The sequence below is a fragment of the Neopsephotus bourkii genome, unplaced genomic scaffold (assembly GCF_033783945.1).
Source record: "Neopsephotus bourkii isolate Nb327-2 ecotype Australia unplaced genomic scaffold, CSIRO-AGI_Nbou_v1 NB_1655, whole genome shotgun sequence".
Classification (NCBI taxonomy): domain Eukaryota; kingdom Metazoa; phylum Chordata; class Aves; order Psittaciformes; family Psittacidae; genus Neopsephotus; species Neopsephotus bourkii.
The window spans coordinates 6451448-6466428 of NW_026902129.1; the positions used below are offsets into that span (position 1 = coordinate 6451448).

Here is a 14981-nt window from a genome sequence, read left to right on the forward strand (position 1 = left end):
ACGTGCATGTGTGCAGTGGTTACAGGGATCCTGATGGCTTTATTACCCCTGGGGCCTCCTCTTTGGTATGTCAGTGTCCTCCTAACCTGCAGCCACATGATGAAAATTAAACAAGGGCTTGCTGCATGTGTCGCTGTGGAAATATGAAGTCAGTTGGTTCAGTTTCAATGGGATTTCCCTCCTTCCCTCCCCTTAAAAAAAGTATTTGCATTTCGAGCAATGGTCAAGAACAGGAGACATTTGTGACAAGAAAGGAGGAGGGGTGATACCCTCCGCTCCTCCATTCCCCTCTGCCCGTTTCCCCTCCACCCCCCGCCACATTTTTCCTCGTTAACCGTGCTAGGGCAGAGAGGTGGGGGTGAGGGAATAAAAGCATTCCTGCATGTCTGGAGGAGAGGGAGAAAAAAAAGATAAAGGGGGAAAAGTGAAAGGGGAGGGGAAGAGTGGTCAGGGACTTGAACCGCCAGTGAAACGATGCTTCTGCAGCCCTCCTATTCAGATAATAGTTAACTCGGGGTTAAAGATTAATAGCCAGGCCAAGCACTGTATAAATGGCCCGGCCGAGCTGCATGTATGCGAAGGGCGTCCCGCTGCTGCCCAGGCTGCCGAGTGCCCTCTGCGCGGTCCCAGCTCGTCATGGGCAGCCCGCGGGCTGTGCTGCACCGCTGCTGGCTGCCGTCCCTGCTGCTGCCCGCGCTGCTGGCCCCCGGCCCGGCCGGCGCCGCGGCCCCGCCGCCCGTGCACTGCGCGCCCTGCACCGCCGAGAAGCTCGCCCTGTGCCCGCCCGTCCGGCCCGGCTGCACCGAGACGGCGCGGCAGCCCGGCTGCGGCTGCTGCCAGACCTGCGCCCTCGGAGCGGGGCAGCCCTGCGGCGTCTACACAGCGCGATGCCGGCACGGGCTCCGCTGCCACGTCCCGGCCGGAGAGCCCCGGCCGCTCTCAGCTCTCATCCACGGCCACGGGACGTGCCTGCCCGCCAGCGAGGCCGCGGGGACGAGCACGGCGGACACAGCAGGTACCGCAGGGGTGGGGATGGGGACAGGGCCGGGGGGTGCGGCGGGAGCTTGGCAAAGGGAGAGGAGGTAGGCAGGCGTTGGGAAAACGGGGAAGCCGGGTTAGCGGCTTCCAGGAAAACGTGCTCTGACCTGCGGCGAGGTGAGGCGCATCCTGGTGCACAGCCAAGGGATGTTTGGAGCTGGCTATCCCGCCACAGGCAGCCAGCAGGGAAACCCTAAAGAGTAGTGATGGGGCAATGCAGAATAACCCAAGCAAGGGTTCTGGGAGGCTGTAGACTGGGTTTTTTTCACAGAATCCCAGACTGGTTTGGGTTGGAAAGGGCCTTAAGCTCATCCAGTTCCAACCCCCTCCCATGGGCAGGGACATACCACGCTAGATCAGGTTTCTCCAAGCCCCTGTGTCCAACCTGGCCTTGAGCACTGCCAGGGATGGAGCACTCACAACTTCCTTGGGCAGCCTGTGCCAGTGCCTCACCATTCTCACACTAAAAGAACTTCTCCCTTATATCTAACCCAAATCTCTCCTGTTTTAAGTTTTCTTTAGTAGTAAACAGTAACTAGAGTAGGACAACCGTTTTGCAGACTTTGTTTATGTCTGTCTCCACAAGTCAGGATAGAGAATGGAAAGACCTGAACAGGCCTCTTGCCTGGCTTCATTTCAAGAATAAAATGTGTCTGAAACAGTGCAGTGCTAGCCAAACTATCATTGAGCAAAAAGACATACCAAGCATCTTCTACTCTATGATGATCAGGAACATCTTCAGTGTCACATCATAGAATCATAAATCACAAACTGGTGTGGGTTGGAAAGAACCTTAAATATCATCCCATTCCAACCCCCTGCTAGGGGCAGGGACACCTTCCCCTGGTAGTATTACTGTTATTTTCACCATCATTACTGCTATGTTTGTGCGATGGTGATTAAGGGAACTCTGTAACATCACAAAAATAACCTGTTGTTGGCTCAAAATGACAAGGGCCACTGGGGCAGTGAATGGACTCTTCTTGTACTTGAGGTGATGGGGAGAGAAGAGTGACTAAACGGTCTAAGCCTCCTGCAGTTAAAAAGGCCGTGTTTGATTTCCTTTCTCTCTACCCCACCCCTTCTTTTCATTCCTCTACTCTTTTCACTTTCCCTCCTCAATTTTCCACCTCCTTTTTTTAGTAGACATTGTTAGAGGGAAAATTGGTGCTTTTTAGTCCAGTGGATGATTTCAGTTATTTAGACACATGTCAAGCTTTTATCCCATGATGCGTGTCTGCAGGAGCTGTTGCTTCCAGTGGAGAGCTCACACATGTTAAGCATTGGTGCACAGGCCATGATGAGGCAGATCTAAACAGCTTCTGCCAATCCCTGGCTGTTTGATCCACTGCAGGCCAGCCTAAGCCACTGCTGCCTCCTGTGAATTGCTACTCCTTCTTATATGTGAGACAAGGCCTGGAACAAAGTGCAGGATGCCATGGGATCAGGTCTGCACCAGTTCTTCTCCTGAATAAAACCAGAAGCACATCATGCTGACAAAAAGCTAAATTCAGAACCAGTTTAACTCCACTCTTTCCTCATTTAGCACTGTGGTCAAAAATTGTGTGCATTTCTAACAGACTGGCTGCAGCTTCGTCTTTGATTTCAAAGGATCATAAAATAACCAACTTGTTAGAGAACAGCTGACGCATCCTCCTATGAATTTATGACCAAAGTTTAATCTGCTCTGCTGCACATGTAATTTATTGCTCCTACAAGAGCTACTGGATCTGTTTTAGATGTTACTTTTTGTTGTTGATGATGCTGCTCCTTTACCTTTTAAACTCTGAGAAATGAATGCAAAAGTTCACTGAAGATGTTCACCTTAATATCGTTCCTTTCCAGACTCTATCGAACCTGATGATATGCCTTTGGAAAGCACTGAAATGACACAGGATCAGCTGCTGAACTACCAGCTGATGTTTCCCATCGGCCAGGACAGATCCATCCCCTGGAATGCCATCACTGCATACGAAAACATGAAAGCAAAGAGAATATCTGAACTCAAGAAATGGAAAGAGCAGGTGGGTTTCCTTTGCAAACCTTTCAGAGACCATTCCAGAGGATGCTATTGATTCAGAATACAGAATGAGAACATGCATGAATTGTAGCAGCAACACTGGGATGTCAGTATTTTGGGTAGCCAGCAAGCAGGCTTTTGGAATGCCTTCATCAGATGCTTGAGGAACAGGCAAAATGGCAGGAGTGTTAAAAACAAGTGTGCATCAGATGTGTCCTATAGGACTCCATGCAGAGGCTGCATCTTTCTCTGCATTTGCTACCAGATGATAACATGGGCGCTTAATTTCCAGGAGCCCATATAAAAATCTTGGACTCCTTTTGTGTTTTAGTTTAGTTAAAAAATAAAAGTCATTTGTCACTGGTCCAAGGCTCAGTGAAATAAAAGAGAATCCTCACCCACAGTTATTGATGAGGCACCGCCGCAAACCAAGACGGTTTCACTCTGATCACAAGGAAACACTGTCAAGTACATGCATGTAAAAAACCAGAGAGTTCAGCCACCAAAGCAAGCTTCTACCTTCAACACTGCAAAATCGCAGTGGGTAATGGGGGTATGGGGCCTTTGCAAGCAGGGCCGGGTTCCACTTGAGGGCACCAGAGAACCACATTTAGACCGGTCCCATGCAGCCAGCTCACCCACAGCATAGAGCAGTTAGAGCTGGGCACCAGAGCAGCCCAGTTTCCTAATGGGCACAGACAAAATGGGGAAACAAAAAGGAAAAACCTACTAAGCACCACCCCGCCCTAAGAAGCTCCATCCCACACCCACAACAGGACTTCACCACTGAGTTAGTTTGAATTTAGCATGAGCGCTGTTAGCTCCAGTTCTGATTTTTAGGCTTCTCCTTCACCCAGAGCCACAGATAAGCCTGTTGGCTTGAAGAGGAGAGCTTATGTGAGGGGCTGACAAGGGGACGCATTGCAAAAGCAGAGAGTATGATCATTTTCACTCTGAGATGTGTTCAGTCACTTCTTCCCCTCATTGAAACACATTAGGCACTATTAATGCACATCATTGTGCCTTGCAGAAGGGAGTGAACCAACTGTGAAAACAGCAAATACTGCAAACAGTTCTTCATCCCCAGCTCCCGGCGCTCCGGGTCTGTGTCTCGGAGCCACAGGGGTGCTCTCTATTCTGCTTTGGCGACAGCTCTGTCCTGGACAAAAGATAACAAACATTCTGATGTTTGTTCTTGCACTGTCTATATATGTCTTGCACCTATTCTCCATACATCAACAGAGCACAGGGCCATGGCAACCCAGAAAACGTGGCTAGTCTCACGTACACCAGCCTCCTAACGTGCACCTCCCCATAATAGGAGAGATTGTACCCTCTGAGCAGTAATGTGTTTACTTAGCACAGGTTAAATTTCCTTGTGTGGCAATTTAAGGACTTAAATCCTCGTGTTTCTGAGGACAGAAAATACCTCAAAGAATAAAAACAAAGGCCTAAATGTAACACCAGAGTTTTCTGGCTGTGGTCCTACTGAAACAAGTAACAACTCCATGCAGAGCAGCCCGGTGCAGCTTATACGACTAATAAATGTTTTTGGCTTTTTTGCTGGCTTTATACTGACCATTTTCTGCTTAGCTGGTTTCTGGGTGATTCTGGTATTGATAATCTCCTTGTGGTATTCCTGCAGGGCCCCTGTCAGAAGGAGCTCTACAGAGCCCTGTATAAATTGGCAAAGGCTCAGCAGAGGAGCGGAGGGGAGATTTACAAATTCTACTTGCCCAACTGCAACAAGAATGGGTTTTACCACAGCAAACAGGTACGTGCCTTTTCCCCTGTCTGCTCGCAGCTCGGGGAGCCTGACACAGCCAGCCCTTTCACAGCCCTCTGCTCCCACACTCGTGAGCCTGCAGCTGCTGGAAAAGCAGGTTGTGAAAACAGCGATCCTTGGGAGCGGGAGCAGATGGTTTGTCCTTCTTCTCTTAAAAGTGAGCTGCACGCTGTGGGCTGACAGCAGCGGAGCAGGAGGCTTTTCCATTCACAGAACAGGTGCACACAAGGCCCTTTCCAAAGTCTGTTAACCCTCTCTGCTCCCAGGCCAAACCCAGCTCCGTGTACCTGATCCGTTAGCATAGTCCCAGCTGATAGTCACAGAATTGTGTCACGGGACGCAAGCAGGGTTGGAAGCACCCTCACAGGGAAGAACTTCCTAATGTCTAATCCCAGTCTCCCCTCTGTCAGCTTAAATCCGTTCCCCCTTGTCCTGTCACTACATGTCCTTGTAAATATCCCTCTCCAGGCTTCCTGTAGGCACCCTTTAGGTGTTGGAAGACTTCATAATATCTGCCATACTGTGTGCCAAAGCCCATTGCATATATAATCATCACTATGGAGGACAGAGGCTTTCAGCTCACAGGCAGTGAAAAAACTCTCTGGAGCAAAACTAACCTTCTGAATAAACTAAAAATGCTGCCTTGTGCTGCCTATGGATTATGTTATGTGCTCATTTCCATTATGTTCTCAGAAAAAGCCATTGCAAGTTACTCTGAGAGTAACTAAGGCTCCAGACCTCCAGACACACCCTTGTAACCACAGGTCATGCACACAAATTTAGTAGGTCTGCATAAATCTGTGCCACCGAGACTCCTTGTTTTGGGGCACGGCACCACGGTGTGACTGGCAAACACTGTGACCTGGGACCCCATCAGGCACAAACAGAAACCTGTTCAACCCCCTCCCCTATTTGCCTCCTTGCGTGACGAGCCAGACCATCCAGTCACTGCCCTCACCCCTACCAGCTCGTAAATTCTGCCTTCCTTTGGTTTTCATGCTGGGAGATGTTGCTGTTTTATAGGGCTGCTTACCAAGGAGTGGGCAAACTCTCTTAGAGCTAAAGATGCTGTTGTGGGAGCTGAGCCTGTGTCACAGCTCCCTAACCAAGCGTGTTGGTCGGAGGCTCTGTCAGAGCAGGCGCTGCTGCATTCAGAGCACATCTGTGCACAGCAGGTCCCCACCTTCTGATGATCCCAGTTCTGTTCAACACCTCTACCTGCAGCCCCTCACCGATAACCTTCTGTGTACGGTTACTTACTGTGGGCTTTGCTTTGCTAATACTATTCTAGTGTGAAACTTCACTGGATGGAGAGTCTGCTGGATGCTGGTGTGTCTATCCGAAAACTGGAAGAAGAATTCCTGGATCTCCAGAAATGAGAGGAGACCCCGAATGCCAGCAGTATCTCAACTCGCAGGAATAAATCTAACCACGTTCATCCACACCAGGTTTTCTGTGGGGCCTGATCTGGTCCGGAGACATTTCAGTCAGGAGCTGTTTCAATAAGGCAATTCTATGCACCTGAATTTCAGCATATGAGTAACCCCATAAAGTAGCTTTTTTTACTGCACTGGAATTACTCAGATGCTCGAGTGACAGATACGAGCAACTGCAAGATCAAGTCCTATAATCTTGTATATTTTGTTTGTATAATATTATAGATACTCATGTGTAAAGCTGTTGAATTATTTATTTCACAGTGCGTGTATTTTTGTCTGTGTGTGTTGTTACTAATTTATAGCCTCAAACACTTCATAACTTTATATGTAAATACTTAATATTATTGCTCTTAAATGTATGCATCTCGTGTTGGAGGAATGTTGCTACTTAAAACTTCAAATGGCACAACTCTGTTGGGAAAAACAGCTTGTAAACTTGCTTTTTTTTTTTTACTATGTATTTATAGACATAAAACTGAATTTAAAAACCTATCTTTCAGTAGAGAACATGCTTAGAAACTTATTTAAAACCTGTTTTGTTTATGTATCATGTTGCTTTTGCACCTCTGTTTCAATGTCAAGCTGTTTCTTAAAAAAGAAAGTCTAAAACTCGATTATATACTGAAGCTCCTGATGGGACAGGATTTGTTTCTATTTTCCACACATGTGCACGGGATAAATGGCAAAACATAGCGGGATCTTCTGTGCCACCTTTGACAGGTGGAAGTTGTTCACGTGTTGACATTATCATGTTATTTAAGATGTGCTATTAAATAATGTCTTCTACACTGCCCCGGTCTTTTGCTTTCTGCATGCTCCCATTCAGCAGCCTGACCTCAGCAGGACAGCGCCGCAGCGGGTGGGAGCGTGGGGGAAACACGTCCCTGGCACATCTTCCTCCTCTGGTTCCACCTAGTTCCAACCTCCTGCTCCATTTTCCTGCAGTGAGTTTTCTTTTGCTCTCCCCACCCCATTCCCCTTCTCCTCCTGCCCTCTCCAATCCTGTCTGTGCTCTGCAAGCCTCCAAGGGAAAGTGTTTAGGAAGGTTTTCTGGCTGGGAAAGCTGGATGCCTTTCTCCACAAACAAGCCCAAGGAAGCAGTATGAGTGTTTAGAAGGGAACACTGAGACCTGGAAAGAACCATTTCCTGCACAGATAGTCAGAGATCATCAAAGTGAGGCTGGTGAAAAGCATGGCGTTACTCTTTCTGCTGAAAGCAGACAAGAGGCTCCCCCTGGTTTGGGATGTGGTCCCTCTCCCTTTCCCACATGTCCCTTTGACTTAGCTGTTGAAAAGAGAAAGCAAGTGACGGCCATGCCCATTTCTAACTGGTTTTATCCATGGAGAACCTGGTGTGGGAGTTAGCATGTCCCAGGGGTAGGAACAAGCTGCAGGAGCCCTGCCTGAGAAAACAGCCTGAGAGCAGAGTGATAACATTTTCTAAGAGCCTGGCAGGAGGGAAACTCGGCATTAAACCCTCCTGCCGTTTGCTGGCACAAGATTCAGGTTTTAAAAGGGAGCGAGAAGCGGCTTGTAGCAACTGCAAAGGCAAAGCATGGAGATCTCTGCTCTCTGATCCCCGTTCCGTGGCATCGCACGTTGTGCTTACCCAATGTGCTGGCTGTATTTGTATGTCAGTATCAGCTAATCTGACTGGGCTCTAATAAACTGCTCCAGATTTAAAAGTACGGATATACTACTGAGCTTCCCTGTGAAGTGTTTTGAGGTCTTCCCAAGGAAAGCACCACAAAAGCAGTTGGTAATATTGGTATTATGAATAATGTACATCTAACCTCCCTGTAATGAGCTACAGTGAGACCCAGCTAAAACTGTGTTATACACTGCATTCACCATGTCAAAATGCTTGACAATCCAGAATCACAGAATCCTGGACTGGTTTGGGTTGGAAGGGACCTTGAAGCTCATCCACTTCCATCTCCTTGCCATGGGCAGAGACACCTTCCACTAGAGCAGGTTGCTCAAAGCCACTGCGTCCAACCTGGCCTTGAACACTGCCAGGGATGGGGCAGCCTCAGCACCCTCACAGGGAAGAACTTCTGCCTAAGATCTCATCTCAAGTCTCCCCTCTCACAGGTTAAAGCTGTTCCCCTTGTCCTGTCCCTACAGGCCCTCATCCAAAGCCCCTCTCCAGGTTTCCTGTATTATTTAGGTATTATTTATAAAAGTAATGAAGAAGCAGCAAATTCAGACAGAATCTTGGAGACCTTTTATGGAATCCACCCAGCACTGAACATCTGTCATTGCCAAGGGAAAATGCAAATAAAGGAAGGGAAATCATATACTCATAGCTACAGCACATGCTTAACTGCACCCTTGACTGCTCTCACCCCACTGACCTAGTGCAAAGGTTTATTTCTAAACAGCAGAAATTGGTTCTTTTTGTTGGGATCATTATATATATATGGGAAATGTTCATTGTATTGATAATTACTAAGAGCACAGTCTATTTGCAGTAGAGCAATCCAGTGAACAGCTACTCCCCATGTTTTGCAGGGTGGCAGTTTCCCATCCTAGCTGCAAGCAATGAGTTTTGAAAAGGGACAAGGTTTTAGGGGAACTCTTTCCTTTCAATGTTAAGTACCATGAGCAGAAGCTGTTCTGTCCAGCATCCCCGCATGACAGGCCAATTTCTTAGAGGCGTTTAGCTCCTTACCTCCCACTGAAAGCAACAGAGGATGGGTGCCTCCTTATCTGCAATCTGGCCTCATGTGACATCTTGCCAGGACTCACCAGGACAGGCTTCTGCTGAGCTGCTCTGGGATGGGCTGTCTGACTTGGGCCAGACTCTTCCGTATGCTGGGATTAGGACTAATGCAAGGAGGCAAGCAGGCAAATTTGATCTCCCCTCTCACAGTGCTGGCAGGAGCTTGGGATGCATTTAGGCCACAGATGCCACATGTTGTGATTTGTCCTGATTTTTCTGATCAGGCTCAGTAACAGGGTGAAAACTCAAAGCTCCGTGGTTTTCCTTTGTTTTGGTGATTTCCTTATGTTTGGGCGGTGCTTTTATTTTTGGCTTCAGTTTTGTTGGCAAGTGGCAGCTGGCAATCCTGGCTTCGGTTTCAGGGTTTCCCCTGCACCGGTGAGCCAAGCCTGGTGGGAATAAGTGGGGAAACAGGGAAGGCGCCGCAGGATGCTGTTAGCAGCTCGGTCACCAGGCGTGCAGCTGGATGTGTAAAGGGGTCATACTGTTCCTTGCTATTTCAGCTCACCCCTTTCACACCCTCTTGCATTCCTCCTATTCCACCTAAAAGAAAGTTAACTGGGGGTGGAAGGGCTCAGGTGAGCACTGTAATGTCTGGTTCACATGATCTGAGAGCCTTGCCTCCCCAGTTTGTGCTTCCTCCTGCCAGGTTTGTTGCAGCAGGATCTGTTCCAGCCATGCCTCCTCCTGCCCATGGCCTACTGCCATCTGCAGAATGCTCACAGCACAGAAATAAGGTCACTGCCCTCTGCACTTTATTTTCTACCCCGTGATTCCCCCGAAGCTGTCCAAGACAACCTACAGTCATTTGGTACGGGCTCTGCTCTGCTGAGTCAGTTCTGCTCATTGCTTTGGGAACAGCAGAAACGTGTTCGTGTCCGCTGGTGCTGGCAGGAGGTGCGGGGAGAGCAAGAGAACAGGGGTGAAGGGCAGCCAACACTAACACTGAAAGCTCATCTGCATCTCTGTCACTTTACCGTAAGAACACATGCCCTGCAAAGGCAGAACTTTGGCAGGGCACAGCTTTCTACAGACCCAGCCCAAAGCAAGATCAGATATAAAGCACATCAAGATTTAGCCCTTCCCTTTCCCAAGCCAATAGAGTCCTTTGGCCTTGCACTTGCTAATGAGAATCCTAAGCACATCACAAAGTTAAAAAGCAAACAGAAGATGCGTCACATGGAGCTTTCTTTCCTCAAGGGAGGAAAAGTGGGGTGGAAAAGGCCAGCACATGGCAGAGGTTTGTCACAGGATTTATTGCTCCTGTGGAAAGTGCTTGGCTCCCGTAGTGTCAGACACTGTGGGAACCCCAGCAACATACTAAAACAGAGCAGGTTTTTTCTGTACAGTCAGAACCAAAGATGTTCATTCCGCACCAGCAGCACTGACTGCAGAGTTAGAAACGTTACTTTTCCACCCACATCACTGCCTTCCTACTGCAGAACAACACCGATGTCTAACCCCCATCCAACCCCTAACAATAACAAAAAGGCTCTATAAGTGGCTCATTCCAAGCTAGAATCTCAGCCATGCTGCACACTGAATGGGTAAAAGTCCTATCTCTGTCTTCAGACACCACCTTTGAAGTGGGTCTACTTTTCCTCGGCTATCACTGCACTGATAAACCAGCAGCCTAAACAGCCTCCCAGACTGCACTAACGACAGGTCCCAGGCTTTCTATTTGCCAACACAGTTTGTATTTATGGCCCAATTATTTTGTGTACTTCTTGTACCGTGCACCAAGAATCAGGCAGGGATTCACACAGGAAAGTGGGGTGTGAGCATCTTCAGAAACACTTAATTGTGTTTGTTAAGGCACATTTGCATTCTTTAAGACTTGGGGAGATGGTATATAGTATCAGCAGCAGGGCTGGGGCAAGTGGTGGGCTTCTCTTACTGATGTGCCAGTCTGTATTACCTAGTCACATTTAGATAAAGGTGGGATGGGGCAAGGAAGGAGAGGGTCTCCTGAGAGCACAGCCTTTACTTCTGCACTAGCAGAAAGTACCAAAGCCAACAGCAGTGCAGCAGGAGCCCTGGCGTGCACTGTAACAAAAGCCGCTCTGACCATAGCTGTCAGCAAAGAAGGGCTTTGGTCCCTCCTTTCCTTCTCCCTTGACCTACCTCCTCCCCAGGGTGCAAAGTTCAGCTGCACATAAGCTGCCGTGAGGGCCCCGGGACAGGGGCAGCTTCCAGCGGGAGGGATGTGGGAGCGAGGGTGCCGGTGGATGTTTCAGTGGGGTCGAATGAACAGCTTTAAACTTAACCTGGTACAGATCTGCTGCTTCGTTCTGCAGAGGTTCCTGCTCGCCTTTCCAGACTCCACACACCTCTGAGGGGCCGTGTGTGCAGCCCAGCAGAGACCAGGGCACACAGGGGAAGACAGGGCTGTACACAACGCATGGCTCCTTGCAGCTTCCTTATGAACCGTGTTTCCCAGCAGGGACAGTGCCTGATCAGTGGGCGCAGCTATTGCAGCAGAGGCTCCCTGCTGCATTTCTGCTGTGCAAGAACACAGCACAGTTTGCCTCTTGCTCCCAGGCTTCTCCAACTGCTGTTAAGCTAACAAAGAGCAGCCCGTTCGTGCCTACACCGAGGGTTTTAATTGCATACTGATGCCAGCAGTGACGTGTAACTTTTGTCTCTCTTGCTGACGGTGCTTTGTAGTTCAGCAGGCTGATGTGTAGGTGCTGAGGCTCCTTGGAAAAGCATCTTAGTGTGGGATGTCTCTGTAGGCCTAGAGCAAAAGGAGTCATCACCTTCTTTCATATTTTGTCTTTGCCTGTGGCTTCTGTTTATTGCTGCTTTGGCAGCTGAGCCCTCACCATTTAGCCCCAGCAAAGCAACAGAAAAAGAAGAGCAGCAACATGCCACTGGTAGCAGGATAATGCCATTGAAATGCATGGCAGGATCTGCGGGCTGAAGGCACCCCTGTCATAAGGCAGTAATCAGCTTTGGAAGCTCAGTCACTTAGGTCTTTTTTACTGGGTGCAAGTTACGTGATAGGCAGCAGATATAGGAAACACGTCTTCACCTTGAATATTCTCTGTGTGGCATAAGCAGGCAAAAACAGCCACTGCTCTGCAGTTGCAGGGAGTGAGGGAAACGCACAATTAGCCTGGCTCTTGTAAGCAAGTCCTTTCCCTACCCCGCGTTTGGAAGGCCTCAACCACCCGTGGCTGTGGGAACCAGCAATGATGGATTTTTCAGCTTCACAGATTTTTCTGAGGAAATCTCAGCTGCTCTCTGCAGCAATAACTTCGTGCCTTTCCCTTCATCCCCACTCATGGAGAGAGCAGTGGGGGGAAATCAGCCATGACAGAGAAAGGCTCTTAAGGAATTTGTATAGGTCAGCAGAAGCGGAAAGCCAGGATGCATACTGCAGCAGGACGTGCATTCTGCAAGGATAAACTGAGCATTACCCTTTGCTTCTGCTAATACCTGGCCTCCAGTTTTTTTTCCAGCTGCAACTTTCAGCCTTGAAGTCATTTGCACTTTTTAATTCAGGGAAATGGCAGAAGGGAAGGTTTTTGTGATGGAATTTTGTCTAAGGCTGGTGTCTGCTTCTCTAGCTGCAGCATCCGAACTGGAAGAAGTCATACATAAAATGCAGAGTTTAAAAACTAAAACTATTTCTGATGAAAACCAAATCGCACTACTGGCCATTTTAATGGGACATTTTTTTTTAGCAGAAGAAGATGTAATAACTTCTCAAGGAATGCATTGTATAATGTAGGTAATCCCATACACTGGAACTCCAGTCACCAAGCTACCACATCCTGACAGGTTCATAGGATCACAGGGTGGTTGAGGTTGGAAAGGACCTCTGGAGGTCACCCGGCCCAACCTCCTTGCTCAAGCAGGGCCACCTAGAACAGTTGCCCAGGAACATGTCCAGATGGTTTTTAGTATCTCCAAGGATGGAGACTCCAAAATACTTCCCACTTGGAAGAATACACCCAGGTCCACTGGACATACCAAAACCCTGCCCACTTGCAGATGAAGGCATTATGGATGCTGATCACAAAAACCTTGCTCTTGGAATACTCTGATTATCTTTTGGGATCTTATTTTTTGATATCTCGGGGGGGGGGAAATAAGAGGGAGTGGGGGAACAGAAAGGGTCCTTTCTAACGTAGGAATCAAACATATTCTTGAGATAGAAATTACCAGATGAGTTCCTAAAAGAGCAGCAGAAGCATGTACAGAACAGCTACCTATATAAACATTTCATTTTGAATACCAGTATGCTTTGGCATCCAGGAAAATTGCTCAGCACTTCTCATACTTGAAACATAATTCCTATTGCTACTACATCAAACCTCTGTGGAGCCATCCTTGCTTACCCAGTTTTCGAGACTGACTAGAGATACCAAAAAATGATTTCCCAAAAGGTCTGTAAGACCTTTACTTACATTTTGGGCTCAGTTCAAGAAGAATTATGCTGTGTTAAGGTTTCTCTGGAATTTAGTCATAAAAAGTTCAGACTGTACTAAAAACTAATTAATTCCGTGGTTTTGGTATGCATTGAAGCCTCCTTCCTTGTGCACAAATGGCTAACATTATGCCCTGAAGGGCGTTCATGCCAAAAAGGTGGAAAGGGATATTCTGAGCTCTAAAGACTACAGCACAGTGGTCTATTAAAAAAGGGAACTTTCCCAAACAGTTTGAAAGATAATAGAGCTGCCTGCAGGCAGCTTTAACATGCATCCGGGTCAATTATAGGGATTTATGCAACGATTTATTACACTGGTTAAAATAAATACTTACCACATCAATGTGGGTCCATATGGTACCCATGCAGAATCTAGAGATGCAATATGCTCAAAAAGAAATGAGCAACTTTTGCAGGGCACATAGCAAACCTTTATAGTGCCTTCCCATGCAAATGCTTGATGTGTAACTAAGGTCAGCAGTTAGAAGGGTGTTTTCTGAGACTTCATCATTCCCCCAGATCACCTCAGACTCTTGAGTTTGTTAAAAGTAAGACAAAAGCTGGTAAATGGTCACTTAAACACCCCACCTGAGCTGAAGGCACGTGAAAGCACTAAAACAGGAGGTGCTTTTCGAATGCATTGGTTCCATCCTGCCACCAAACACAAAGCCCTGCATTCATTGCAGCTCTTGGCAGGTAGCATTTCTAACCTGTGCACGGAGAGTGATCTTCCCTTCTACTGGTAGTGACCCACACGTTTGCTTCGTGCTGCCCACATTCTACCGCTTCCATGTAGACCACAAACATTCCTCTTTGAGTTGCAGCCTGGCTCCCAGAGCCATGAGAAAAATCTCTGAATGAGGAGTAACTTGTCCATTGAATTGAACCCTTGTCTTCCGAGGAACAGGAATGTGCAGAAAGCCACCACTGATTCTCTTCATTTTAAAGAGTGAATTATTTGGGGGGGGGAACCTAACGTTATTTTGCATTTCATACCAAGAATGCCAGCTGCCAGGAACATCAGATAGACAACTGCGCGTATCCAGGCCTAGTGCAAACAACTGCGCTCGTAAAAAGTATTTAAAGGCAACTTCTGAGAAAAAAAAAAAACACACCAACTTTAAATTACAGGTGAGATTTTGTATTTTTTGCTATTTTTAGACAGTCTCTGTGTTAAAGACGTGCGTTGGAAGCAAAATAACCAAGCTGACTAGCACAACCGCGCAATTCTTCAGCCTCCCCTCCCCTCCTAGCTGTATGTTTTCTCTGCTACATACCAAAGATCATTAGTCCCACTAAAGGAGCTGAATGCCACGTGACAGCTTGCTTGTTTAAATCAGTCTGAGTTCCTCAAGATAAAGCGTTCTGTTAAAGTCCGTGTCCTGCACACATTATTTGCTATCACTTACGGAACTTTACCAGCCCATTTCGCCTATACTACTTGGTTTTAACGATAACACACCGTTTCTTGGATAACTGGCAAAATGTGGCATGCAACACACCTATCTATCTTTTGTGGCAGGAAGCTGCTTTTCCTT

The 14981-nt window shown here is 47.7% G+C and overlaps 1 protein-coding gene across 1 annotated transcript; it reads left to right on the forward strand.

Moving 5' to 3' along the window:
• Nucleotides 1–558: 558 nt before the first annotated feature.
• On the forward strand, nucleotides 559–7074 carry IGFBP1 (insulin like growth factor binding protein 1). Its single transcript, XM_061374838.1, has 4 exons — nucleotides 559–1015; nucleotides 2884–3062; nucleotides 4704–4832; nucleotides 6136–7074. Exons 1-4 carry the CDS (start codon nucleotides 574–576, stop codon nucleotides 6265–6267), a joined length of 882 nt encoding a protein of 293 aa, XP_061230822.1. The 5' UTR covers nucleotides 559–573; the 3' UTR covers nucleotides 6268–7074.
• The last annotated feature ends 7907 nt before the right edge of the window (nucleotides 7075–14981 follow it).